Below are 26,374 nucleotides of genomic sequence, written 5' to 3'. Positions count from 1 at the left end.
TCCTTCTTCACCACTTCGGAGGACTGCCCTCCCTTTGCTCACCTTCAGTTGTAATTTAGGGTGTGACTAGGCAGCAGCCAGGTGCAGCAGTAATATGCTCCCAGCTTTTTCCCTCCAGCTAAGAGGAAAAAAAGTAATATTCTGCAGTAGGCTGAAATTGCTACCAAGATTTGCAGCCAGCTAAAAATAGTTTTGGAGAGGCCTACGAATTTACAAAAAACAATGCTGATGCGGACCAACTGCAAGAGTGAGTATTCTTTACAAACCTTTTGCCCTATATCAAAACTTGTCTTTTTCTCTTTTTCTTGTTATTTGAAGCAGCATTCCTAAGAGAGCTGACTTTGTTTGCTGTTTTATTTTGGATTTGTTTTTATAACAGAGCTTCAGTGGGCCTTTCCCTCCATGTTTACTAATATATCAAATATATTAGATAAATATAAATTAAAATGGCACCCATGTGCTGGAGCAGGCACCAAACTTGTTTCTCACTTAATAGCAGCTGCAGTTCAGCCAAGAATTTGGAGGCAGTCTGATCATCTCCAATTCAGAAAGGATAACCTGTCTCTAAATGTATTGTTATCTGCATGACAGAGAAACAGTTTTAATATATTCTGTGATGTATTTTGTTTATAATTATAGATCATTCCTCCTTCAAACAGATTCTCTGATTTTTACCATGGCAAGTTTTGTAAGAAAGGGAAGGGCTTGTTCCCCATCTCAAAATAGTATTTTTAGTACTATAGAAATCAGTTCCCACTTCCTCTGCCTCTTATGTCTAACAAAATATTGTTCCTTTACTTTGTACACTTGGTTTAATAACACCGAACACAGTCCAGAGGACATACTAGTGCCTTATTTTACATTCCAAAATGTATTCAGATATCTGGTCCCTGAATACCTCCTGCTATCAACTTCTACTATTCCTCCACAGCAGAACAAAATATTTTAACCCAATGAATCCAGTTTGGATGGGTCTTGGATGAGTAAATACTACAGTGCAGAGTAAATTGAAAATAATTGCAGTCCTTCCGTAGAGATGAGTATAACATACAATCACATTTGAGGGTGCTGAGTATATACTCTATGGTTTGAGCATGTTAGCTGTGAATGGTAGGATCTGTAGTTTAAGGAGGGTGCTTTGTCATGAAAGACGTTGTAAAATCTTGAATGTCCAAAGTCCGTTACACAAAATGCAATATAATATTGTCCTGCAATATAACTTACCAAGGTTGTTGTTTTTAATGCCATGTAGAGGTCAAGGTCTAGAGTCTTGCTATACTTTAAGATATTAATACAATATTATGCAGTAAAAATGATTAATCTTCAGAATAAATGTTTAATTGTTGATTTTTACTTCTGCTGCAGTACACTCTCTTTAGACTGATAGCAGGGATTGGTAACTTCCTATAGGTTTAAAATTCAACTTCACCATGAGGATGGGGCTGAAAATAGTGACTTTTTGCTGGGGATGCAGTGGCTTTTAAGGGTAGAAATGCAACCATTTTCCTTATGGGGATATTATTCCAGTCTTTCTGGTTTGTTTCAAATACCTTGCTCACTCCCCTTTCTAAGTTGCTTATGTTTCTGTTGGTTTTTCATTATCATCTCTGTCCTCAGTCTATCCCTTGCTTGCTTGGTTTTCTTGTTGTTGTTGTTTGCTGTTCTCTTTTTTCCCCTCTTTTTTCCCTTGCTTTCTCTTACACAGTCTCTTTTGTGGCTTCCCAACAACTGATGGCTGTTAAGAAGCTCTGGTGGCTTCCCTCCCCTTCATTTCAGCCAGCATCATTCTGCCACATGAGATTACTAGTTTCATTTGGATAGGGATCAAGCAGTAATTCTGTTTTGGTGCTTTGCAGATTGCCAGTCCGGCATTAAAGACAGCCAGATATCTCATCTGTTTGGTGACCAAGCCCAAAGAAGTTGCCAGGAACTAAGGGTGGCAGGGGGAGAAGACTAGGTGCTTGTAGCTGCCAAAGGCAGCCCACAGGAACTAGAAAGAACTCAGTTCCTAACTATATCATAGTTATTGAAACATCAGAAATCAGGCATAAAACAAAACTTCTGTCAGAAGATGATGGAGAATACCATTTTAACATTAGGCAAATACAAACCGTCTGCTAGAGATGAGGCTGTACCTGACTATACTTGTAAATGAATCATAAGCTTCCTAACAGACAACAGGTGAAGCTAGGCAAAATCATATCAGATACCTGTACAATTAGCACAGGGGCCCCCCAGGACTGTGTGCTCTGTCCACTTCTCTTCTCTCTATACACCAATGACTGCATCTCAAAAGATCCCTCTGTTAAAAGTACTGAAGTTTGCAGATGATACAATGGTGAATCTGCATACAGACAGGAAGTTCAACAACTAGCCTTGTGGTGCAATCAGAACAATATTGAACTAAATACATTCAAAACCGTAGAAATGGTGGTAGATTTTACGAGAAACTCTCCTATACTACCATCTTTTACAATACTAGACAACACAGTATAAACAGTAGAGACCTTCAAGTTTCTAGGTTCTATCATATCTCAAGGCTTAAAATGGACACCTAACATCAAAAATGTCATCAAAAAAGCACAACAAAGAATGTTCTTTCTGCGCCAACTCAGAAAGCTCAAATTGTCCAAGGAGCTGCTGATTCAATTCTACAGAGGAATTATAGAGTCTGTCATCTGCACCTCTATAACTGTCTGTTTTGGCTCTGCAACCAAACAAGACAGACACAGACTTCGTGGATAATTAGAACTGCAGAAAAACAATTGCTACCAACCTACCTTCCAGTGAGGATCTGTATACTGTAGGAGTCAAAAAGAGGGCTGTGAAAATATCTACAGACCCCTCACATCCTGGACATAAATTGTTTCAACTTCTACCCTCAAAGCGACACTATAGGGCACTGTACACCAGAACAACTAGACACAAGGACAATTTTTTTCCCGAATGCCATCATTCTGCTAAACAACTAATTCCCCCAACACTGTCAAATTATTTACTAAGACTGTATTACTATTATTCTTCTCATCCTTCCTAGTACCTATCTCTTCCCACTTATAACTATAACCATGTTGCTTGTATCTTTACAATTTATATTGTTTTGTTTCCTAGTACGATTTGATTGCTTATTAGTAACCTATAACTATCACTAAATGTTGTATCTTATGATTCTTGATGAATGCATTTTATTTTGCTTTATGTACACTGAGAGCATATGCACCAAAGACACATTCCTTGTGTGTCCAATCACACTTGGCCAATGAAGAATTCTATTTTTAAAAAAATGTTATGACACACAGCCCTGTTTTTAAGAATGGCTGCTAATCATCTTCAAGGGATAGTTGTGTAGGGAGAAGAAATGTGTAGGGAATAATGTATGCCCACGCAAAGGAATAGAAGATAGAAGGTCAGAGACATAGGAGAAAACAGCTTTGAAGTCTTAAGCTGCTATGTAGCCCCTTCAGGTTTTTCCACAAACACTGAGAGAAGGATACTGAGATGAACATGTACCCAATATATGACCTACCCACATTTGGTGCCATTATTTCCATATCAATAGGTGCAAGGGAATGAAGGTGGGGTTGGTGTCTATGCCTGGAAAAACCAGCTGCAGCCAGAAAGCCTTCCCATTCCATTTTCCCAAAGCTCAGCATAGCTGATGCTTTTTGCCAAAGGACCCAATAACTTGAGACATGGGCTCATTTATTCATACATTCATTCACAATTACATGCAAACAGTCATGCCAGCATTTTAGCTGCCTGGTTAATTGAACTGTATCCTGACATTTCCAGGAATGTGCTGATGTCAAGAGGCAGCCTCACTCCAGCCTACAAACGAAAAGGCTAAGATTGTGGATGGGTTTAAAAGAAGATAAGAAAATGACAATTTCTTAAGACTGAAAGCTATTATAGACAGGTGACATGACTATCAATCAACTGCCAGGACCATAAGCTTTTAGAATGCATAGAAACAACACTCCTTAACTGCAGAGTTTGGATACAACTAAAAAAAGAGCAACCACACTGAGGCAACATTTCATCTCAGTACAATAACTTTTGGAGGAATGTAGAAGTTGTATGGAGGATGGAATCCAGACCAATAGTCTGTTGATGGGAAAGATGTGTGCCACAATAAAGCATTGTGTACAGATTTGCTATGCTGTTAAACCTCAAATTCTTGGAAGCAAAGAAACCTTACTTAATTAATGCAAAACAAAACCAAAGATCTGAGTTGGTAATTCCTCTGTATGTTTGTGTATCTATTGAAATTGTTCAGCCTTTTTTAAAAAAAAAAATACGTTTTCATTTCATATGTTAAACAATTTTCTGATTGACATATAGACTGTATATGTATCTTAATTGAAATCACAGTCAGTATTGGCTCAAAACAAATAAGGAAATTAAAAAATGTACCTATGATGGATTGAAGAGGGAGGTGGAGACCATGATGAAGTGGCAGTTTCCCAGGAAGGAGGGAGCACATTCCAAGAAGGGCAAAGAGGCAACACAAACCAGAGCTGGATCCAAGACAGAGATTTAGGATAGCTACTCCCTAGAACCATCCAGGGTAGAATGGTATAGGTTTATTCTGGCAAGATTTTGAATATATGTTGTGAGCAAATAAAGAACTGAACTTTGGCTGGATTATTCTATGTCAATCTTGGACTGGGCCTGACAACAGCTTGCACTTTCGCTAACAGCTTTGTGTATGTGTGTTGATTTTTTAGGCGTTGGTTTTGGTAGTGTCACGTAGTTTGATAATTTATTTTTTCTGATTTTTCAGATTTTTTCTAAAAAAATCTGAAAACAAAATCTGATAAACAAAAGGATCATTCCATATCAAATGGTCTGATTTCAGAAAACTGCCGTGTTCAACCATCACGGATTTTGATGAAATTTTGTGTGAACATGCACACATGTCCCCAATGAACATTGGTAAAATGTTACATGTGCCGATGCAATACTTGCGGAGATATAGTCATTTGTGTGACCCCATACCACAGCCTTCTACAGTATGACACTGAGATTCCAGCAACTTTGAGACATAATATCTCCGGCAATATTTTGTTGAGAGAAACAAAACTTGGCCATCTTGTACAACTTTTTGTGCTCTATTAAACAAAATAATAAAAACATTCTCATGAGCGATCTCCATCTAGATAATTTGGAGCAAAGTTGGTAAAAAATATTGCGGTTTGAAAAAAAGGTTAAAGTTTGGCTTTTTATATCTCTGGAAGGAAAGGTATGAGAAACGTGAAATTTTGTGTGTAATAATTTAGCAACACAAGGTTTTCGAATATATTTATTTTATTTTATTTGATTTCTATACCTCCCTACTCCCGAAGGACTCAAGGCCAAACAATAAAACACATACATACAAAATTTAAAAGTAGAATTAAAATCAAATTAAATAATTTTGGTCCAGACAAATTAAAACCCCAAACTATTTAAAACCAAATTTTAAAATTGAATATATAAAATACTAAAAGATATTTAAAAATTAAAAATCTTTTATAAAAGAGGGAGAAAATTAGGCCAGGCCCGAAATAAAATTTCATTTTCCTACTGCTTTCCAATAGTTTACAAATTGAGTGTAAAGTTGACATTTTTTGTAAAAATGCCAAAAATAAGGTATTTTCAGCCCGCTTTTACAAAAGAAGACCTTCTGGAAACTCTGTTAAATCATTCTCATTAGAAAGACCATGTTTCAAACCCCCTAAAAAAGTAGGGTTGGTTTTTCATCGCTGATGTATAAAGCCTTAAAAATAGAGACAAAGTTGAGGACGTTGCAATGGCAATGTCACACGCATTCCATTATTGTTTTGTCTTGTTTATTTTATATAGACATCATTACTACTATTATATTGCATTGGTCCATGGTGACATTGTCATTACCAGTTCAGGCACTTGAACCAGCAACCCCATTGCTATAGGGGGCACACCTGATAGCCATGCAATACCAGCCACAGGTGGGTTTCTTGGTTCAGGATCCCAAGCCTGTAGTTTGGTTTCTTCCTTGAGGTTCCAAGGCCTTGTATGGGTATTGACCGCTTGACATGGAATGACCCAAAGACCTTCAAGATTCACACATTTATTACAGTATAAGCTTTGTTGATCCCCTGCTTTATTCCTTGTTGTGATTGGTCTCAAAAATATGAATAATTTACTGCTTTACACCTAGCTGACCTTAACATTTTTGACTACTGTCACAGCCCTGTTTGAGTCTGTTTTAACTGAGACGATACCAGCTCCACCTGCTCAATTCCCAGACTTTATATTTCACCTGCTTGGAAACGTTGGTTTTAAAAGGCCTTATTGACAATGGGCATTTTCTCTTTTTATTAACTAAAACTAACATTCTAAGTATTATATTCAGGAGCAAGAGTGCAGCTCTATACATAAAAGTACATTTTGCTGAATTTTTTGGATTTGGCCTAGATTCACATATTCACTGAAGAAAAAGTTAATAAAATGAATACATATCTAATCGGGTTGCTCGCACCCTACATACAGCTATGTTAAATTAAGCTGCATCAGTTAAACAATATATGTTAATTTAAGATACTTTATGCATTCTCTGCTTATGAATTAGCATACCAATAATAATCTACCGAGTTACATATCATTCAATATATCCATGCATCAATTCATTGCCATTTTTTCTTCTTGCCTTACCGGGGGTTTTTTAACTTGTTTTTTTCTGTTTTTTCAGATTTTATGAAATTTGGAGCTTTCATCTTTGCATCTGTCTGCGCTTGGTATTTGGGGACAGTATTGGCATATCTCATACCTCAAGAGCCATTAGCATTAACATTTGACCAGTTGCTTCCAGAAAAGCCAAAAATTTCCAGTAAGTCATCACATTTCCAACATATATGTTTAAGATGCACTCCATTTTCATTTTTGTATCTGCCAAAAAATGACGGTGTTCTTTTATGCTACCTCAGATTTGAATGGCTGGACTAATGTAGATTCATTGTCTCCTTTGGTTTCTGAAATCTTTGAGCATCCTCTGCCCACAAATGCAATTCATGCTTAGTTAAAACAAGCAGATGTACTGACATAGCCTTACCCACCTTCGCTACACTTCATTAGCTGCATGTTCTCAAGGACAAGACGCAGCAAGAAGTGGAAGATGAATGCAGGAAGTACATATTTGCAGATTTTGCATCTTAACAACACTATATAATTTATATTCTTGCTAGATTTTGATTTGCTAGGTAGTGCTTTGTTTTGCTAAAGGGGAACTTCTACTTCTTAGTAAACCCAGCTTGCAAGGTAAATATTGACCCAAATCCAAAGAGTGAAAAAATCAAGACAGCTGAAACAGTGCAGTTAAAGCTCCAGTTTTGTACTGCAGCCATCTGGATTTTTGCAGTTGGATTACAGCATGAATATTTAGGGAAAAAAGAGTAAATTGCAATTGGGAGGAATACATTGTTTTCCTGGGAAGATAAAAAGATAAACTAAGGAAATAAATATCATTGTATCCAAAAAGTTAAATTGAAAAATTATTTTTAAAAATGCCAATAGACAAATATAAACATTAACTATTGAAAAAATATAGATTGATCAGCTGAAAATGTTCAAGAAAAACCTAAAATAAAATAAAAGCTTGTAGCACACCATCAGATAGCCATGTTAGGCATTGGAAATTGAAACCGTAAATAACAAGACAATTTCTCAGAGAAAATTATATTCTTCAGAATACAGTCTGAGACGGAAATAAAAGATCCCTAACTTGTACCGATAAATACGAATAGAAGACCATGAGACTTTCCATTACACAAAAAATATGCATTAAGAATCTTGGTTAAGATACTGAAATAAAATCTCTTTGAAGCAAAGATTGGCTTCGTTTTGAGAGACTATGTGCCATGATATCTGTACCAGCTCTTGGAGATTAGTTAGCTAGTCTTTCTTCTACATGATCCGTTCCCAACTCAGGTGTTTTAACAGTCTATCACTCACACTATAACCAAACTCATTCACTTTGATTTTTCCCAATCTTTCCCTGCATCACAGACTTATTGAGCTCGTCCCTCATTTAATGTATCCAAAATATGATACATTATGAATTGGATACGAATTTCCATCCTATTGAAAATTGTGTTGTTTTCCAAATTTTCTACGTAGCACAGTTTGATTTAAACCTCCACTAGTCTTTATTCTGCTGCTTGCTATATTTCTGTAAATATATTTCCATCATTTCCTACAGTCTTCCAACAATGTCTGGAGAGATGATCCAATTTCATCTTCTGTTACCAGAGGTTCCCTAATACATGACATCTCTACTTTATTTATGTTTTTAATTTTTAAAAAAATATCTATTTCTTCTTTTTGTTTAGAATCAATCTGATTTTTTTTACTGTTAAATCACTGATGTATTAAGTTCTAGTTGTTATATTGCACCAATAAAAATGTAAACATAATTATGTCAAGATCTTGACCAATGAAGCTTTTCAAAAAGATCTGCAATAATAAAATAAAATATTGCTTAAACAAATTAATCTCCTGTTTATACAGTATCTATTACGATTCAATTGCAAATGTGTGGCCTCAAAGATTACTTCTCTATTCTCTATTATAGTGCCAGTCCCCAAAAGACAGAAATGTGACCACTGGTCTCCGTGTTTGCCTGGGAATTATGCTTATCGCGTGCTCAGTGGTGGTGGGAAGGAGAAATTTCCCAAAATCTGTTTTGAAGATAAATTGTAAGTATTTAAGGCCATGTTGACATTCCAAATAACTAACAACTACTTTGACATTCAGTAGCTATTCAGTAGAATTTATATTCACTATAAATTCTGGAAGATAAAATCCCAGCTCTTTAGAAAGGAGGAGATCAGAGGTAGAGCTTTATGATTCATATACCAATGATTATTAAACCATAGCTTTAACATTTTATGAGAATTTCATCTAGACAAGCCTTTCAGGGCAAAACCTTTCTTTAAATTCATGTGATTCTGAAACTTCCATCACTCTATTAAAATAATTATCTAAAATATGAAGTCACACAACAATTAACTTGATATAATTGATAATATAGGAAAAGGCCTATCATATATTGATACTGCATATTTATTTCAGACTCATAAGTGAACAAGAAGGAAATGCTGGAAGAGGAATAAATATTGCAATTGTAGACTGTAAGTAAAAACCTAAAAGCTAGGAACTATAACCAAGTTCATGCAAGCTGTCACTAGCACATGTTTTCTTCACTTCCCAAACTTCCAACTTTCTGAAGATGTGAGATGTGCAAAAGAATTTCAGAAAGAAGAGACATATATTTCGTTGACAGATACCATTAAATAAACATCTATATGTTTCTTTCTTTCTTAAAAAATGCTAGAGCTTCTAGGGGAGGTATGGTGATTTGATGATGGTTCTGCAAAAGCAGAGCCAAAGATCACAGCAAAAACCAAGAAACCAGTGAGTAAATCAGTTCCTTGGAACTTTTCTGGATAAAGACCAGGAGATCATTCACATGTGATGTGGACAGTTGTTCCCTATGAAGAGACTGTAGGAGAAGAATTTTCTGTGGATTTGAGTGATTTGGGAGACAACAGGATCTCCCAAACTGTGGCAGAGACTTTTAAAAGACACTAAATTTGTAAATTTCACTTTGTAATCTCTTTTAAAAATTGCTCCTTAATTACTTCTAAGGTATTAGAGGCTTTTTCGAATGACAAGTTTGAAAACATTGAGTGAGTCTGCCTTTAATCATGAGTAAAAGAAAGCTTCAATTATAAGCTTGAGAATTTAAAGAATCTGAAATAAACAGAAAAAAAAGAAAAATATTTTGATCTTAGAAATTATTATTATTATTATTATTATTATTATTATTAATAATAATAATAATAATAATTGGATTTATATGCCGCCCTCTCTCCAAAGGACTCAGGGTAGCTCACATCGATGAAACAATCCCAATAAATACAAATTAAAACAGACTAAAACAGACTAAAAACCAATTTAAAACAGTAGACCCCATCAGTCCTGGCTAGGGCGTTTAAACAGCCAGGTCTTAAGCTCACTGTGGAAGGTACGAAGGTTGGGGGCCAGCCGAAGACCCACGAGAAGTTGATTCCAAAGGGTGGGCGTGGCCACAGAGAAGGCTCTACCCCTGGGGGTCACCAGCCGACATTGTCTAGCCGACGGCACCCTGAGTAGGCCCTCTCTGTGGGAATGCACCGGGCGATGGGAAGTCGATGCTGGTTGCAGGTGGTCCGACAGATATCCTGGGCCTAAGCCATGAAGGGCTTTATAGGTTAACACCAGCACCTTGAATCTCACCCGGAGGGCAACTGGCAACCAATGCAAGTTGCGCAGGAGAGGTGTAACATGGGAGTATCGGGATCCTCCCATTACAACCCGTGCAGCCGCATTCTGCACCAGCTGAAGCCTCCGAGTGGTCTTCAAGGGCAGCCCCAGGTAGAGAGCATTGCAGTAGTTAAACCGAGAGGTGACTAACACATGAGTGACTGTGCATAGGGCATCACGGTCCAAATATGGGCGCAACTGGCGCACCAGGTGAACCTGGGCAAACGCCCCCCATATAACACGGCTGTTATATGCTCCTCCAAACCCAGCCATGAATCCAGAAGGACACCCAAGTTGCGCGCCCTGTCTACAGGGGGCAACACCTCACCCCCTATAGTCAGAGATGGAACCTCTCATTCGGTCCACGATGCCGGTATCCACAGCCACTCGGTCTTGGTCGGGTTGAGCCGAAGCCTGTTCCTCCCCATCCAGACCCGTACCGCTTCCAGGCACCGGGCCATCACGTCAAGGGCATCACTGGGCTGGTTTGGGGTGGATATAAAAAGTTGGGTATCATCAGCGTACTGATGATACCCCACCCCAAAACCACGGATGATCTCTCCTAGCGGCTTCATGTAAATGTTGAACAGAAGGGGCGAGAGGACCGACCCCTGGGGCACCCCACAAGTGAGAGGCCTCAAGGCTGACCTCTGCCCTCCCACCAACACCGCTTGTGTATGACCTGAGAGGTAGGAGGTGAACCACTGTAAAACAGTACCTCCCACTCCTAACCCCTCAAGGCATCGCAGCAAGATACTATGGTCGATGGTATCAAAGGCCATCGAAAGATCTAATAGGACCAGAACAGAGGAATAACTTCTGTCCCGAGCCCTCCACAGATCATCCACCAGTGCGACCAATGCCGTCTCCGTGCTGTATCCAGGCCTGAAACCCGATTGGTATGGATCTAGATAATCCGCTTTATCCAGGGCCACTGTGAACTGGACTAAGGGTTCATGTAAAATTGGAATATTGAAACTTTTTTGACTTTGGAATTAATTATAAGGTACAAACAGCTTCTTGTGGGAAATAGATTATGTTTTGGTTTTTACAAGTCACAGCATAGATAAATAGTTTCATGGTTTTAAAAATAGGACACTAGAGGGAGCTAAAGATTTTAAGTAGAGGAAAGATATACAAACCTATAAATTAATGCAAAACATTTTAACAATAGAAATACTGATGGAGATTTTTGAAGAATGGAATGAGAAAATGATAGCAACAATGTCAGTAACAATGTCTGCTTCTATGGATAGACTTTATCTAAAAGATGTTACTGAAGAAATGTCAGTTGTAGAATAATCTTTTTCTGATAAGATAGAGATTGTATTAAAAGAGGATTCAGAACTGACATGCCAAGGCAATTATTTATAAAAAGATAGTTCATTAGATCTATAAAAAATACTGGATGAGGTTTAAAATTTAAAAAGAAAATACAAATGACACACCAAGAGAATGACCTGGACATTTTTTTTTCCTACTGGATTTACAAAAAAGGCTTGTTAAAGCTTGGAAGAACATTTTGCAATGGGACAAAGAAGAAATCAAATCCTATGACAATATTAGAATGAACAAAATATTAAGCCTGTTAGAAATAAAAGCAAGAATAAAAAGTTGTTTTATAATCAAGATTAAAATAAGATACTGTGGTAGAATGTAGCCTGATTCCCAGGAGGAAGGGGCTGCATTCAAGAAGGCAAAAAACAAAACAAAACAGCAAAGTATAGATAGTTTGGTCAGGAGAAAGAGAGTTAAGAAGACTCCTCCCTAGCTGGTGGACGTGATAAATAAAGAAATTTTAGAGTAAGATTCATATTATAATACAGTCAATTCTTAAAATGAAAATAAAAATGAAACCAGAAACTTTTCTTTTGGGTTTAATGGAAAAAGACTGTAGAAAAAATTTGGAACTTTGATCTTATATATGTTGACAGTAGCAAGACTATGCACAAAAACGGAAGGACACTTTGATTCCCACTATGGACGAATAGCTACAGAAGCTGATGGAGTTGGCAGAAATGGCTTAAATTGACTGTTTTGGTTAAAGGAAAGAATATAAGTACTTTTGTTTCCATATGGAGACAGCTTCTGAACTTTGTGCTTGAAGTGGAAAGAAATGAAACTTTGATTTTGGGTTTTACTGGTTAGATTGATATGTTTTTATAGAAATGGCTAGTTTATATTATTATGGAAAAACAAAAAGTTGTGGTTTGATGTTAATGTTTTTTTTTAACTATAACAGAGGGAGTTGGAAGTCAATGTTTCTTCTTTTCTTTTCCCCAGTTTCTCTTCACTTTTCTCTCCCCCTTCCCCCCCCCCACTGTGTCTTCCTATTTACTTTTGTATTTTGTATTTTATCTTATAACCTAATAAAAATAAACTAAAAGAAGTCTCCTTCCTAGCAATCCTCTGAGTATATCTGTAGTAATGCAAATAGTTGTTTTAGTTTGGCACAATTTCTGTCTATAGGTGAGGAGTTCAGAAGTAATTCTATGTGTCTTTCTTGGTTGTTGAGGCCTGACAAATATGTGTTCTATAATACAGGGATCCATATAAAAATAAGGGAAACTAGGGACAGGAAACACATGACAAAAGATATATCATAGTGCAAACTCTACCCCTTATATACTGAACTAAGTTGTGACATTATGAAATATAGTAAGTACAAAAAGATGAATAGGTCATTGTAACAGCATGAAGCATATTTTTTTTTTATTTTATGTGCTTGTCAATTCTGTGATTTTGTGTGTTTTGTGTATTGGGATGATGTCTGAGCAGATTGCCTGATTCTCAAAAGGTTATTATAAAATGTTTTATTTATGTTGCATGGTTTTTTGGACATATACAAATTTAAACCTTTTTTTCTGGTGATTGCACTACTTATTGTGAGCTGCGCTTAAATGTTTGTTCATCAAAGGACTTATATTTTATAAATAATAACAGTGCCAAGTGTATTCTAATCAGACTGTATATATCAGTGGAATTTTTTCATTGTTAGAGCCAAGTGGAAGATGAGCAAAATCAATATTTTGCAAACACAGGAATTGAACAACTTCTTATTAAGGCTTTCTAGCAGCTTATAAAAGGAAACTAAATATTTGGTTTGCAGCTTTTTGAATGTAACACTAAAATAATTTTCTATTCTATGTCTTTCTCACCAGTTTTCAATATATATATATATATACATATTGTTTCTTTTAGATAAGACTGGAAAAGTTGTTGCTACAAGTTATTTTGACATGTGGGAAGGAGGTAAGAAGCTTAGCTCATGTTTAGCATCCGCTTATGACTCCAGTATCTCTGTGATGAAGTACATCTGAATGATACATATAACATGTATTACATCTGCAACCATGCACTTTTGGTCATGATCATGGATATTTGCTTTGGGGTCTTTCCTGACTATATAATCATATAATTAACCTGACTCACTTATGGGACATCATCATCATCATCATCATTTACTTGTAAACTGTTTTTTCTATATAGGAAAGAGATTAGTGGATTCCCGCTTGCTCCCCTCCCAGGGTCAGGAAATCTACCAATTGCTTCTCGGGCCTCATTACTGAGGCAAAACAGAACAGATGATTGGGGCGAACAAATTTTCCAGGCATTATTTTCCTAGGTGTACTTTCAGTGCTAATGTCATCTCCATTAAAGAGCTCTGAGGGGGGAAAGAGAAGGGTACTCACCATTCATTTCTGTATATTTGAATAGGAGCCCATGTTCAAATACAATAAATCCCAGAAGGGAGCTTACTAAGCAGTGGAAATCAAGTCCACACAAGTTTTTTTCCCATACTATAAAAATGACTTGATGGGGGGGGGGGCGGTGATCAGGTACAATTGTTTCCTACAATACAGATGTAAAACTGGCCAGAGTTCAAGTATTCTAAGTGGAAATAAATTGATTTCAAAACCCAGTTTGTAAACATGTTGATGGTAAATATGTTAGCCATTGTCCACATGCTAGTTGGGCTGTCTATTTGTGAAAAAGACATGAGAATTATTTTATGATAATACAGCACAATTAAAATATTATGGTCACTTTCAATAGAGCACATAAGGATTATTTTCTACCAGGTAGATATCAGTCTCAAAATGTTGAAAGAGAGAGAAGTGAGGAACAGGAAGAACAGAAAACTGCAAAGATTTTGAGCCGACTGTTTAAACTATTCTAAATTTTCTGGTAGTTGTTTGGATGTTTAACTAAAATTCTATTTTAGAAAGTATTTCCTCTGTTACTCATTTGCCTTCAGAGGAAAAGAATTGAATAAAATGTTCCTATTTTTTCATGGAATGGAACCTCTCTATCAATATTATTATCATTCTAAATTACCCACAGCTTTCCATTGTTTATAAAAGGAGTAGGGGACGTTTTGGTGTCCAGAGGTGTCCACGGTTGGTGGGAAAGGTAAAGCAAGTCAAGGGACATGATGCCATGATCAAAGCCTCTGCCCTCATTATGTGTGCAAACATGATAAAAAGAGCAAGGATTCAATTCTGCCCATCATCTTCAAATTTTATTCCCTGGAGGCACCCATGTGGCCAAAGGCCACATTTATCATTTTGGGTTAACTGAATATTTCAAAGCAAGGTGGAACAGTATGACACACATGGACATGGCTGAGGGTCTGAGAAATATCAGGTTTTATGTGGGATTTAAAAGTGTAAGCTGCCTATTTTATGGCTTACAGTACAGTACAAAGTTGATGTATTTGTCAGCTCACAATAGGGGGTTCTCAAGGGAAAACGATCTGCTGAGGTAGCTCCTATCCAAAGTTCTTGCATAGCCTTTTAAAATAATATCAATATTCTTAATGTTATTGCGTTTTAATATTGTTATTTTATTGTTTTGTGTATGCTGCCCAGAATCACATTCTCTGAGATGGGTGACCATATAAAAATGATTTATAAATAAATAATAAATTAGTGTAAGTGTTTTTGGGAATGAAAGGGAGGAGCAATGACAAAAAACGGATTGTGATATCCCATCACAAATTTGTGAGTCATGGAATTAGGTCCAACATTGGGAAGTAAATAGAAAAAGCTTGGGGCTACATTAAATTATAATTACACATCTTTTGTCTTTTTTTGTTATTGTTTTTTGTACGGAAAATATATGAAACAAGGCCTCTCATCTATCCATGTTTTAGAGTGTCTCCAAATTACCGTATTTTTCGGAGTATAAGACGCACCTTTTTACCCCCAAAAAGGGGGTGAAAATCTGGGTGCCTCTTATACGCCGAATGTAGCCTCGCCCACCTACTGGCCCCCACCCTTCGGACATTTTCGGGCAGTTCCAGGTGGCAGGGATCTGGGTCGGGGCACAGCCTGAGGAACAACCCTCTTCGGGACAGTCTGGGGTGGGGGGAATCTGCCCGGCAGCTTCAGGGAACAAGGCAAGCCCCACAGTTTGCGACTGGTCATCCCTCTGGCTGCATGACTCTGCAATGTGCAATGGGAAGAAAAGCACTTTCAGGCGGCAGCGCTGCAATCCCCTCCCTGAATCCAATTGCAGGGGAAGTGGCCGCCTGCCACTGAAACGCGGCTCTGAAAATTGCATTGGGGAATCTGGACAGCAATGGCTGGAAAGGAGGGACGTTTCACTTTAGGGGCTCCCGTTCAGCTTGGCTTGGCTCCTGGGTGTGGAGAGGGCTTAGGCAGCAGCTCCTCACATTGCTGGGGAGTGAAGTCATTGCGACCATTGTCTGCCCTAAACTGCCTGCTGGGTGACCAGACTAGCTGCAAATCGTGGCACCTGCCTTGTTCCCCGAAGCTGCTGGACAGATTCTCCCCCAGACCGTTCCAAAGAGGTTTGTTCCTCAGGCTCTGCTCTGTCCCTCCCCCCAGAGCATGCGAGGGGTCTCTTTGGGGGAAACGAGTAGTCCCTGCAGATCGCAGGAGCACCCTGATAAGTTTTCTGGAAAAGAACTTATAAGTAATCGACGCCCTCTTTCCCAGCTGTGTCTCTGAGGCACCTCTCGCTTGCAGGAGGAGGAGGAGGGCGGCATAAAGCAGCGCCACCTTAAATTCTGTTAGGCAGAGGTAGAATTCTTGTTTTCTTGTTTTCCTCCCCCAAAATTAAGGTGCGTCTTATACTCCGGCGCGTCTTATACTCCAAAAAAATACGGTATCTGGAGCTGGACTGTGTGCAAGAGAAAGGTGTGCAAGAGAAAGGAGGGATTGTTTCCCATCTGTGGAAATTGAAATATGATGTCTTGGATCTCACTTCTCAGAAACAAATATAATTGAGGCTTTGATAGGAAAATGTTTCATTTATAATGTATTTCTCTAAGATTTTTTTTCCCCCACCAACAGAATTCTCTAGACCAATGATTGATTTTATTAGCAAAGCTCCACAGAAATCTCTAATCTTTATGGTGACCCATGATGATGGAAGTACACAGTAAGTAAACAGATTTAGACTTCTATTCAGTCTTACAAACATACAAATAGACAAAAATTATCAATTTATGATCAGTTTTACTCTCCAGTTTTGCTAAATACCCATTACTATGGATTTTCTGTCATAATTACGATATAAGTTTGTTTCTAACACAATTAGGTAATCTTTTAAATGCTGCCTTTTTCTCCAAAGCCATTGCTTCAAATGGGATATCTAAGACTTCCCATTTTTGAATAGTACTGATATTATATGGTAAATTCCACAGAGATGTTTACTAATACATATACTACATTTCCGTTCACTATAAGGTTACTAACTGCAGTATTTTAATTGGGCAATGTTATTATTAATGTTATTTCATTATGTAAGAAGTGTTAATATTCCAAATTATTTCTTGTATATTTTTGTTGTATCCTTTATAATTTTTCTCATTTGCACAAGTTTGAAGGAAGGAGTTAAAAGAGTGAAGCACTTGAGCTTCCTGATTTCATATTTCTTGAATCTGAAAGTCTCCTGTAAATCTGATGCTGGATTATAGATTCTAATATTTGATCAGGTTTTTCAAGCCGGGTGTCCTCCATACTTGTTGATAGCATGACACTAACAATTCTCAACTATAATGATCACATCTGGATGGAGTCAGTTTTGAGAAAGCTATCCTACAACTCAGGGATGGGTTCTAATTTTTTTTACTACCGGTTCTGTAGGCGTGGCTTATTTTGTGGGTATGGCTTGGTCATGTAACGGTGGGAGTGGCTTCATGGTCATGTGACTGGGTGGGCATGGCCAACTCAATGTCACTCACGTCAAGGGGTCCCTCACCTGGCCCCTCCCCTCCCAGCCATTCCCTGTCACACCAAGCCTCAACGTATCTATAGTTCTGTAAAAATGTTGTTCACCTTTTTTCAACTTTATTATCTACATACTATAGATGTACTTTAATGGACCACTGAAAGGAGGAAATGGCTGACATGCTTTGCCCAAGAGTGTGATAGGCAACAGCTTTTAAGGGGCTGCCAGAAAGAATGCATAGGCAATGTATTTTCCAAAGCACCAGTAGGCAAAACAAGAAGCAATGGATGGAAACTGAACAAAGAGAGAAGTTAGTTTTTCTCCTAAAACTAAGGAGAAACATCCTGACAGTGAGAACCAATGTAGGTGCAGAAATATTTCAGTCATAATTTCACATATAAAATAGCCATTCATGCATATTGTTCAAAACAGTATTATGGCTGATGTTTGACAGCAAGCGTAAAAGTCAAAGATCATAAGAGTGCTTCTTGTGAAAAATATGTGGTAGCCCTGGGCAAAAGAAAGGCAGTAAAATCACTCTAGGTGTAGGGACAGTGTAAAATATTAACACATGATAAATAATGGAACAATTAAAAATAATAGCACAGACTTTTCTCTCTCTCTCTCCCTTCCTCTCTCTCTCCCTTCCTCTCTCTTTCTCTCTCTTTCTGGGGGGAGGGTGTTTGTGGCTATGACAAGTACTTTCAAAATTGTTACTGGATATTTCCTGTTACATGAAACTGCTAAAAGGCTTTTGCAGTCATATAATGCAACAAAACATTTTTTTGATGGTAAAAGTAAACTGACATATGAAGCTACTTCTAAATAACTATGTAAGAGAGGAATAAATCTTTTTCTGAAAATTATTGGCGCAAATACACAAAATTAGAACTGTAATGTGTGGTAATATTATTTATAATAGAATTTTGGTGAAGGAAATAGAGTAGCAAGGAGATTGACAAATTGAGATCTACATGAAAGGAACACGAATGTGATAAAGTCGCTGTATGTGAGTTGGGTAGCTATATAAATTTGTTTAATAAATACAATGGGAAAGGTCTTTAGGGATTCCAGAATTTACATGGTACTAATTGGATTTTTGATCTCCCTTTTATTTTGAGACATAATGGACTAGTTTTACACTGTAACTAAATTACACAAGAGAATGTAGTATATATACCAAAAATAATTCAATAACAATTTAATCTGATACATTGGGTTAAGTGATGTAGGGCTTGATTTAATTTCAGGCAAGTTCAAGCCTCTGTTAAGAGATATCTGCATTCTCTCTCTCCCTTCCTTCCTCTTTTCCTTTTCCTTTTCCTTTTTCTTTCTTTCTCTTTCTTTCTTTCTTTCTCTCTCTCTCTCTCTCTCTCTCTCTCTCTCTCTCTCTCTCTCTCTCTCTCTCTCTTTTTCCTCCCTCTCTTTCTCCTTTCTCCCTTTCCGTGAAGAACCCCAGAAGGTCTTTGGTAGAAGGAAGAAAAGCCAGACGTTTTGAAACTCAGAACATGCCCATTGATCATCATGCATTCTTAGAGCTCCACTGTTGATTAGCTAAGCCTTAGCAAGGATAGCTAGTAGCCTCTTACAATAAGCTCTCAACTCAAGCTCAGTGCATGTGGGGATCTCCCTAAACTGTGAGGATTTCTTTGTTTCTTTCTCCCTTGAAGCCCCTCCCCCGCAGCCCATTTTTGCTTCCAGGGGGCTGCAGGGAGTCTTGCTAGCACCCCCGTGCCCCATTTTGGGCTTAACAAGCCTCCCTGCAGCCCCTGGGAGCCAAAATGGGGTGCAGGGGGGAGCCACACCCCCACACCCCATTTTGGGCTTAGCAAGCCTCCCTGCAGCCCCTGGGAGCCAAAACGGGGCACAGGGGGCCTGCCGCAACCCCCCTGTGCCCCATTTTGGCCTTAGCAAGCCTCCCTGCAAGCCCTGGGAGCCAAAACAGGGCACAGGGGGGCCTGTGCCCCTGCACCCCATTTTGGGCTTAGCAAGCTTCCCTGCAGCCTCTGGGAGCCAAAACGGGGCATGGGGGAACTCCTGTAAGGTGCAGGGAAGGTAAGGTCACGAGCCCGATGGGGATGGTGGGGATGGCACAGCATGTTCAGGGGGTGGCTAGCACGACTTACCTGTAGGCAGGAGGAGGCAGCTCAGTTGGGGCACAGGGTAGGCACCACGTGGGAAGGCAGCTTAGGCAGGCAAGCTGCCCGGGTGGTGAGGAGGAAAAGGAAGTAACTGGGTGGGGCAACGACCCGGGGACCAGTTTTGGGGCATGGCCAGCCAGCCATTAATACCAGTTCTGCGACCCTCGCCAATTTATCACTACGGGTTCTCCTGAACAGGTGCGAACCGGTAGCAACCCACCACTGCTACAACTTCTTTCTGGTCCTAGATAATCAGAAGGTGGCTCTGCCTTATATATAAACAGGAATATACAATAGGTCATAATAGCTGCTGATTTTCCTTTTGAATCACAAAAGGACCACATTCAAGTTATTCTCTTATTTCTTCCAGGTTAAAAGAGGACAGTAAAAAAGCAATAGCAGAATTGGGAAGTAAGGAAATACAGAATTTGAAGTTTAGGTCAGGCTGGGTGTTTTTAGCTGCAAAAGGTTTTAAACTACCAGAAAATATACAAAAGGAAAAGGTAAGAATTGTTTAAACTAATAACCCCCAAATAAGAGTACAATCCTGTAATTTTTGCATGTGATGTGTCTGTTTCCTTAACTGCCATTTACTTAGATCAGGTTATAAAACAGAATGATAAACTCCCAGCAATTCTGAGGACCAGATGATCTCATCCAACACTTAGGCCCCCTTAACAAGTGTTCCTTTTTTCCTCTATGGCTGGGATTAACAATGATATTCCTTAGAAAAGCAGGAATGGGTTCTTGTTCTGTTTTGAACAAATCAGTAATTGAAAAATTACTGTGTGGAAAAACCTCTCCTGGGCTGAGATTCTGTCTCACCAAAAACAGTTAATGTGGGAATTTGATTTAATATATTTGTCAGAAAGATATATTTTGTGGTGTGTTTTAAAGCCATCCTGCATCCTTTGTTTGGCAAATAACAGAAATATTTCCTTTCTTAATGTATTACAAAGCCATACATTGAATTACAATTTGTATGTATCTTTTTAAACAGATAATTCATTCTGACAATAGTAAGAATCGATACAATGGATGGCCAGCTGAAATCCAGATTGAAGGCTGTATTCCAAGAAACCTAACGAGCTGAATTCTAATGTTTGCAAAACAGCACACTGCATATTTATTTATATGGTGCTACTTACCCTCAAAAGCTGGCTGTCTAAAGCTGTGGACAAAAAAAAAAAAATTCTGGATAAAATCAATTTGAAATGCTGGATTCAATTGCAGAATTGATTTTTATCATGAATAGTAAATAATTATAGACGCATCCCCTTCCCCCACACCTGCTTTATCTTTTCCTTTCATGATGTTGGGTTGCAACACCTATCATTTCCAGCCACCACAAAAGAGCTAGAATTTTGGAAATTATGATCTTAGTCATCTGACACACACCAGGCTTGGAAAAGGTGAAAAAGAAAAGTATTTTCCTATTGATGTTTTATGTTGTCCCTTAGAAAAGCAATGCATTGAAAGCAAAGAAGTGCCCTGCAAATGTGCATTTGTAAAATTGCTGTCTCTGTGTGTGTGTACATGCCAGAAAGCTCACTAGAGCTAAAAGGGGCCCATCCATGCACACAGTTTAAGTGCCTCTGGCTTGTGAGATGGCACAAAAGTGTGCCCATGTAATTTGCCCTGTCTCAAATACCAGATCTCTACCATGAAACAAGACGAGGGGGGTGGTACTTTCTTGATAGCTTTCCTCTGGCGCAAAGAAAAATTATTGATGGCTTTCTTAATGGCAGGGAAAATATCCACCAACTGCTGTCCCAGCATAAGCAGATTTGGGGAGGGAGGTCATTTTTAACAGACCATTAGACCTCTGGGTTTAGCCATCTGTCAGAACCTGATCTGCAGGGTAAGTGGAGGCTTTTTTGCCTTTCCTGATTTACCCCCAAATCATTACTAGTTTCATTGATGGGGTGCTGAAGCATTCCATCCCATCCAACAAACTACCTTTCTCTCTCTTGGCTTGTTGCTAAAACTCTTTGCTCTCCTGGTTTTCTTCCAAGAAAAGGAAAACAAAGGCTTTGTCTTTTGCTCACTCATCTCTCTCGCTGTCTTGCTCTTTCTCTCACTGTTTGGATTCCTCTGTTTCTCTCATATTCTGTCTCTCTGGTACTCTGTCAGAAGCAACACAGGCATCTGTGGGAGGAGCTCAAAGGGAGGCAAATAATGAAAGCAGTGTTGTGCCATTGCAATGCAAGCTCTGCCCTTTTGATGTGCACTGTGAGATTGCATGCATGTATAGAATATGTAGTTTATATTGCAATAGTGCAATGCTGCTTTTGTCATTTGATGGGAAAACTCTGTGGATGCCCTCTGGGTCTCATTTACATTTTATCACTTGCTCTATTGCTTTGCCTCACTCTCTCTCTTGCTCATTTGCTCTTTTGCTTGTTCTCTTTCTCCCGATCTCTGTTACTCTATCTAAAAACATAGCTGATAGCTGGCCTGCTGATAAATAGTGACAGGTGAAACCCCCCCCTTTCTTTTTTATTTAGCTTGATTTCCCTGCTGCTCCCTAACCTTAATGCAGTAAAAATGGTAGCCCTGGTCACTTTGAAAAATATCAGACTTGCATTATTCCAAATTCATGTAAATAGCATTTTTAAAGGAATAATTTAACAACTTTTGCCAAGGGAATCCCCGCGTACTCTTTTGAATATTGCAGAGGCAGTTGCCAGGACAGAAAAGTATGGATTTATATACTGCAGCATTAAGCAGCTAGGAGGAGCTGGACAGATTCCAGCCCTGACTGTGTCAACATCATGGTTGCTGCCGAAGCACTCTAAGCCATGGTAGCAAGGATTGGGTAGGGAGAAGATGGAAAACATCACATCACATCAAATGAATATGCAGTGAGGAGACCTCAGTGATGAAGTAGGAATGAGACACGGATGAATCATAAGGTATAATAAGCAATAAATAAGGATTACTGAAACATATTTAAGCTGCATTTAAGAGACATGTGGATGTGTTGCCAATTTAGCAATCAACAAATCAACAATGAAGTTAGTTTGAAAATCACTTTGAAAAAATCACTTTCTGTTTTAGTGCCCTATCCTCACACCTAGTTATAAGAACCTTTCATAATCTCACAGTATGCTACAATATTTAATATATGCATTGCATTAGATATGGTAAGGAGTGGTGCAGTGGCCTAGTGGTGGAGCTGTCACCTCAAATCAGGAGGCTGTGAGTTCAATCCTAGGTAGAGGCAGATATTTCTCTCTCTGGGCACAATGAGAATATATCTGCCGCGAACTCCGCATTGGTGACAGGAAGGGCATCCAGCCAGTAAACACTCAACTCCATTCTGTTGCCCCAACTCCACCCCATGCAAGGGATTATGGGGATCATTAAAAGACCAAAAAAAATTGCTTTAGATATGGTAAGAACAATAAACTATTCATGTTTAAATTCTATTTTGTCATACATTTACTTGTGACTATTGTATACAATTGATGCTAACAGTATTTGGAGTAGTGGCAGAATGACCTCAGGATCTTTATGGTTTTCTTCTGCTTGGTGGGATTTGGACATGAATCCCTAGCCCAGAAGACTTTGGCTCCACAGCAGAAATAACTACAATAGTCATAAATAGGTTGTAGGAGTAACAAGAAAACAATTCATTTGAGTGGGTTTTAGACTGCTAAATCAGAATAAATTTGACTGATTGCAATTACTTCTCCCTTTATGCCAGTTCTTGCCAGAATTTCTTTTGGAAAAGTCAGAGCTGGCAACAGTAGAATACATGTAGTCCTCACATAATAACTGCAAATGGAACCAGCAACTCCTTCAATATACTACATGTTTATTAAGTGAAATATCACAAGACAGCAGCAGATTTACTATGTAAGTTTAGCTGCAGTTATTAAGCAAAACACAATAGATTGTTAAGCACAATGTATGATCACAATTTACAAATTACTGCCAGTTCCTCATTGATTTTTCTTGCACGCAGCTGTCAGTGAAGCTTACAAATCTTGTGATCAGGTGAGTGTGTGGACACAGCAGTCATTATAAATGCATTCTGGTTACAAAGTGCTCATACTGTGGGATACTGTGATAAAGTGATGGGTGCAGGTTTGAGGACCTACTTTTTCATTTCCATCATAACTTTGGTCTCTGGATGAGCAGTTGGTAACCAAGAACTGTCATCTGTCAGAAATGGTGTAGGGTCTCCTGCCTGAGGGGGGGTTGGACTAGATGACCTCCAAGGTCCCTTCCAACTCTATTACTCTCTTATTCTGATTGCAGCTCTGAAAAGCCAGCTTTGCTCTGGATAAAGAATCACTAAAACTGCAGGATCATTCTTGAAAAGTTGAAAAGCCGATCTTCTTCTTCTTGTGCCATATCCATCATTGGATGTTGGTGATCATGTTGGCGATCCTATTTTTATCAACAGCCACATGAAAAAGTGCTGTTGAGTTTTGTCCAAAGCAGTCCCTTAGATTTTGAAGCTATGATCTTCTTCTTCTGCCTGGAGATCGTTTGCCTTCAATCTTTCCTTGGAGGATTTTTTTTTTTTAATTTGATTTATATGCCGCCCTTCTCTGAAGACTCAGGGCGGCTTACAATGTGCTCAGCAATAGCCTTCATCCTTTTGTATATTTATACAAAGTCAGCTTATTGCCCCCACAAACTGGGTCCTCATTTCACCTACCTTAGAAAGGATGGAAGGCTGAGTCAACCTTGAGCCTTGGCAAGATTCGAACCCTGCAGTAATTGCAGGCAGCTGGTCTTAATAAGCTTAATAACAGGGTGCCTTAAACCCCTGTACTACCAAGGATTAATGAAGTATGCTGTTTTTTTCTGGCTATCACATCACATCTCTTTCTTTCACTTTTTTTCACTTTTTTATGGTTTTGATGATTTCCCTTGGCTTTCCCAGGTGGCTTATCACCTCATTTCTGATTTTGTCAACCCAACTTATATGTAACAGCCGTCTGTAAATCCACATTTCCAATGATTCTAGTCTCTTCAAGAGACTAGAAGAGGGACTACTGGAACTAAAATATGAATTATGCCTCTTTAAGAATTCAGTGGTGGACTAAACAAATGTTCCCAACTCGGGTCTGAACCTGCTGCTGAGGCCAATAAAGGACACAAACATGAGGTGCAGGTTTTGTTTTCTTTTATTGGAGTGCTCCAAGAAAAGGGGTCCTGGCCAAAATGGCAAGAGCCCAGAACAAAGGATTCAGAAAGTTCTATACATGTTCACTAAAGCAGAAGGGGAGACAAGGCAGGATAATGAGAAATATCATCTAATAAACATTTTAGTAATGATCTAACGATTTGTTCTATTGGTCTGTAGCCATCCCTATTCCTAAACCTTGGCTAATGAATGCTCAAGGAGTTATCTAATACACATTCTATTTAGTCCAGGCCATCTCTGTTCCTAATTTTTAACTAAGCTATGCAGGATGTCTAACTCTTTGTTACTGTTACCAGTCCTCAAACCACCTACAATTGCTACAAGTGTTAAGTCTGCATATTCTCTATGAATAAGCATTCTTTGTTCTTGCCAGACAGACTCCACAATTACAAGCTTCCAAGTCTCCTTTCAAGTATCTGCCATAACCTTGCTTTGTTCTAGCAGCCAGCCCATCACAAACTGCTACTTTATTATTTTCACGCTTCTTAATATTTAATCATTTGTTGTATTTACCTTTAGCAGTTTTTAAAATACTTTAAAAAGTATTTTAGCAAAGCAAAGAATGGGGTCATTTATTGCTAATCCTTTTGAGAGAAGGTGATCATCATTGGAGTTGAGGTCTGGGGGTGGGGGGGAAGTGGTTTTGGGGTTTCGTGTTCTTCCTTCTCCGGAAACTGATTCACATTAGCAATCAGAAACGAAACTCGCCAGTGAAGGGAGCGAGCGCTGTTTCCCGGGAAACAGAAAGCTCTCGGTATTGCCGATTTCTTTCGTTTCCGGAGTAAGTTTCGATTTCTCCTCATCGAGAAACTGAACAGGATGGGTCATTCCTGTGTTGCCGATCCCGTAGTCTTCCCCCGAACTGCGCTTGGAAAGCATCGTCTTCTCCGACGCTCCCTACTCAGAGCCTGAAAGGTAAGAATATGGTCTTACAGCATGAAAGGGATTTCAAATTGCACGACCTTTCCTGGCGTTGAGAGTCTTGTTCTTGGCGGAATGTAGTTGGTTTCAGCGAAGGGAATTAAATAAGACTGCCGGAGGACCCCCAATTATCTAGGTGGTTTGGGGGCCAGGGAAAGGGGGTCCGACATAAGATGCCTCGAAGTGTTTGAATAACAAGAAGAGAAGGAGAGTCCCGAAGTTGCTGGGTTTTCCCCACTGACGAGCGCAGAGATCCTTTGAGCATCAGGAACAAGACTGAATTCCCAACTAATCACTGACTCTGCAGATTGTAGAGAGCGCTCCTGTGCAAGCTACGTGCCTTGTAAAACCATGGTTTGCTTAATAAGCCACAATACTTGATCTCAGAGAACAAGCGAAGGTAGAACCGTAGATCAAAAGTCACAGCGATGGAGCTTACTTGGAATTAAACGTGCGAACGTTCTTGTAGTGTATAAGAGTTTCTGCTTGATCTTGAAAGCAGCAAATGAACTTTTGGAGTGATGGGATTTGGAGTAAATAAAATAGCAGGAAGTAAATAAATTAGCAGTAAATAATAAAATAAATAAAGGAAGGAAGGAAGTAAATAAATTAGCAGGAAGGCAGG

At 38.8% G+C, this 26,374-nt stretch overlaps 2 protein-coding genes across 2 annotated transcripts in view; both read left to right on the top strand.

The window, feature by feature from the left end:
• The first annotated feature begins 195 nt into the window (after nt 1–195).
• Nucleotides 196–20,757, top strand: FAM3B (FAM3 metabolism regulating signaling molecule B). The gene is made up of 8 exons (XM_070943497.1): nt 196–247; nt 6,713–6,850; nt 8,591–8,714; nt 9,091–9,149; nt 13,525–13,575; nt 16,644–16,731; nt 20,035–20,167; nt 20,665–20,757. Exons 1-8 carry the CDS (start codon nt 223–225, stop codon nt 20,755–20,757), a joined length of 711 nt encoding a protein of 236 aa, XP_070799598.1. The 5' UTR covers nt 196–222.
• A 4,917-nt stretch (nt 20,758–25,674) lies between these two features.
• LOC139317260 (interferon-induced GTP-binding protein Mx2-like) overlaps nt 25,675–26,374 on the top strand; it is a 37,395-nt gene continuing 36,695 nt past the window's right edge. The window contains exon 1 of the mRNA XM_070944281.1: nt 25,675–25,743. The gene's annotated coding sequence lies outside the window, so the exon portion shown is untranslated. The remainder of the gene's footprint in view (nt 25,744–26,374) is intronic.

The sequence above is a fragment of the Pituophis catenifer genome, unplaced genomic scaffold, assembly GCF_029215685.1.
Source record: "Pituophis catenifer annectens isolate HBS135680 unplaced genomic scaffold, rPitCat1.0.hap2 SCAF_4, whole genome shotgun sequence".
Taxonomy (NCBI): domain Eukaryota; kingdom Metazoa; phylum Chordata; class Lepidosauria; order Squamata; family Colubridae; genus Pituophis; species Pituophis catenifer.
Note: the sequence above shows the minus strand (reverse complement) of the source record. Positions and strands in the feature narration are given on the sequence as shown.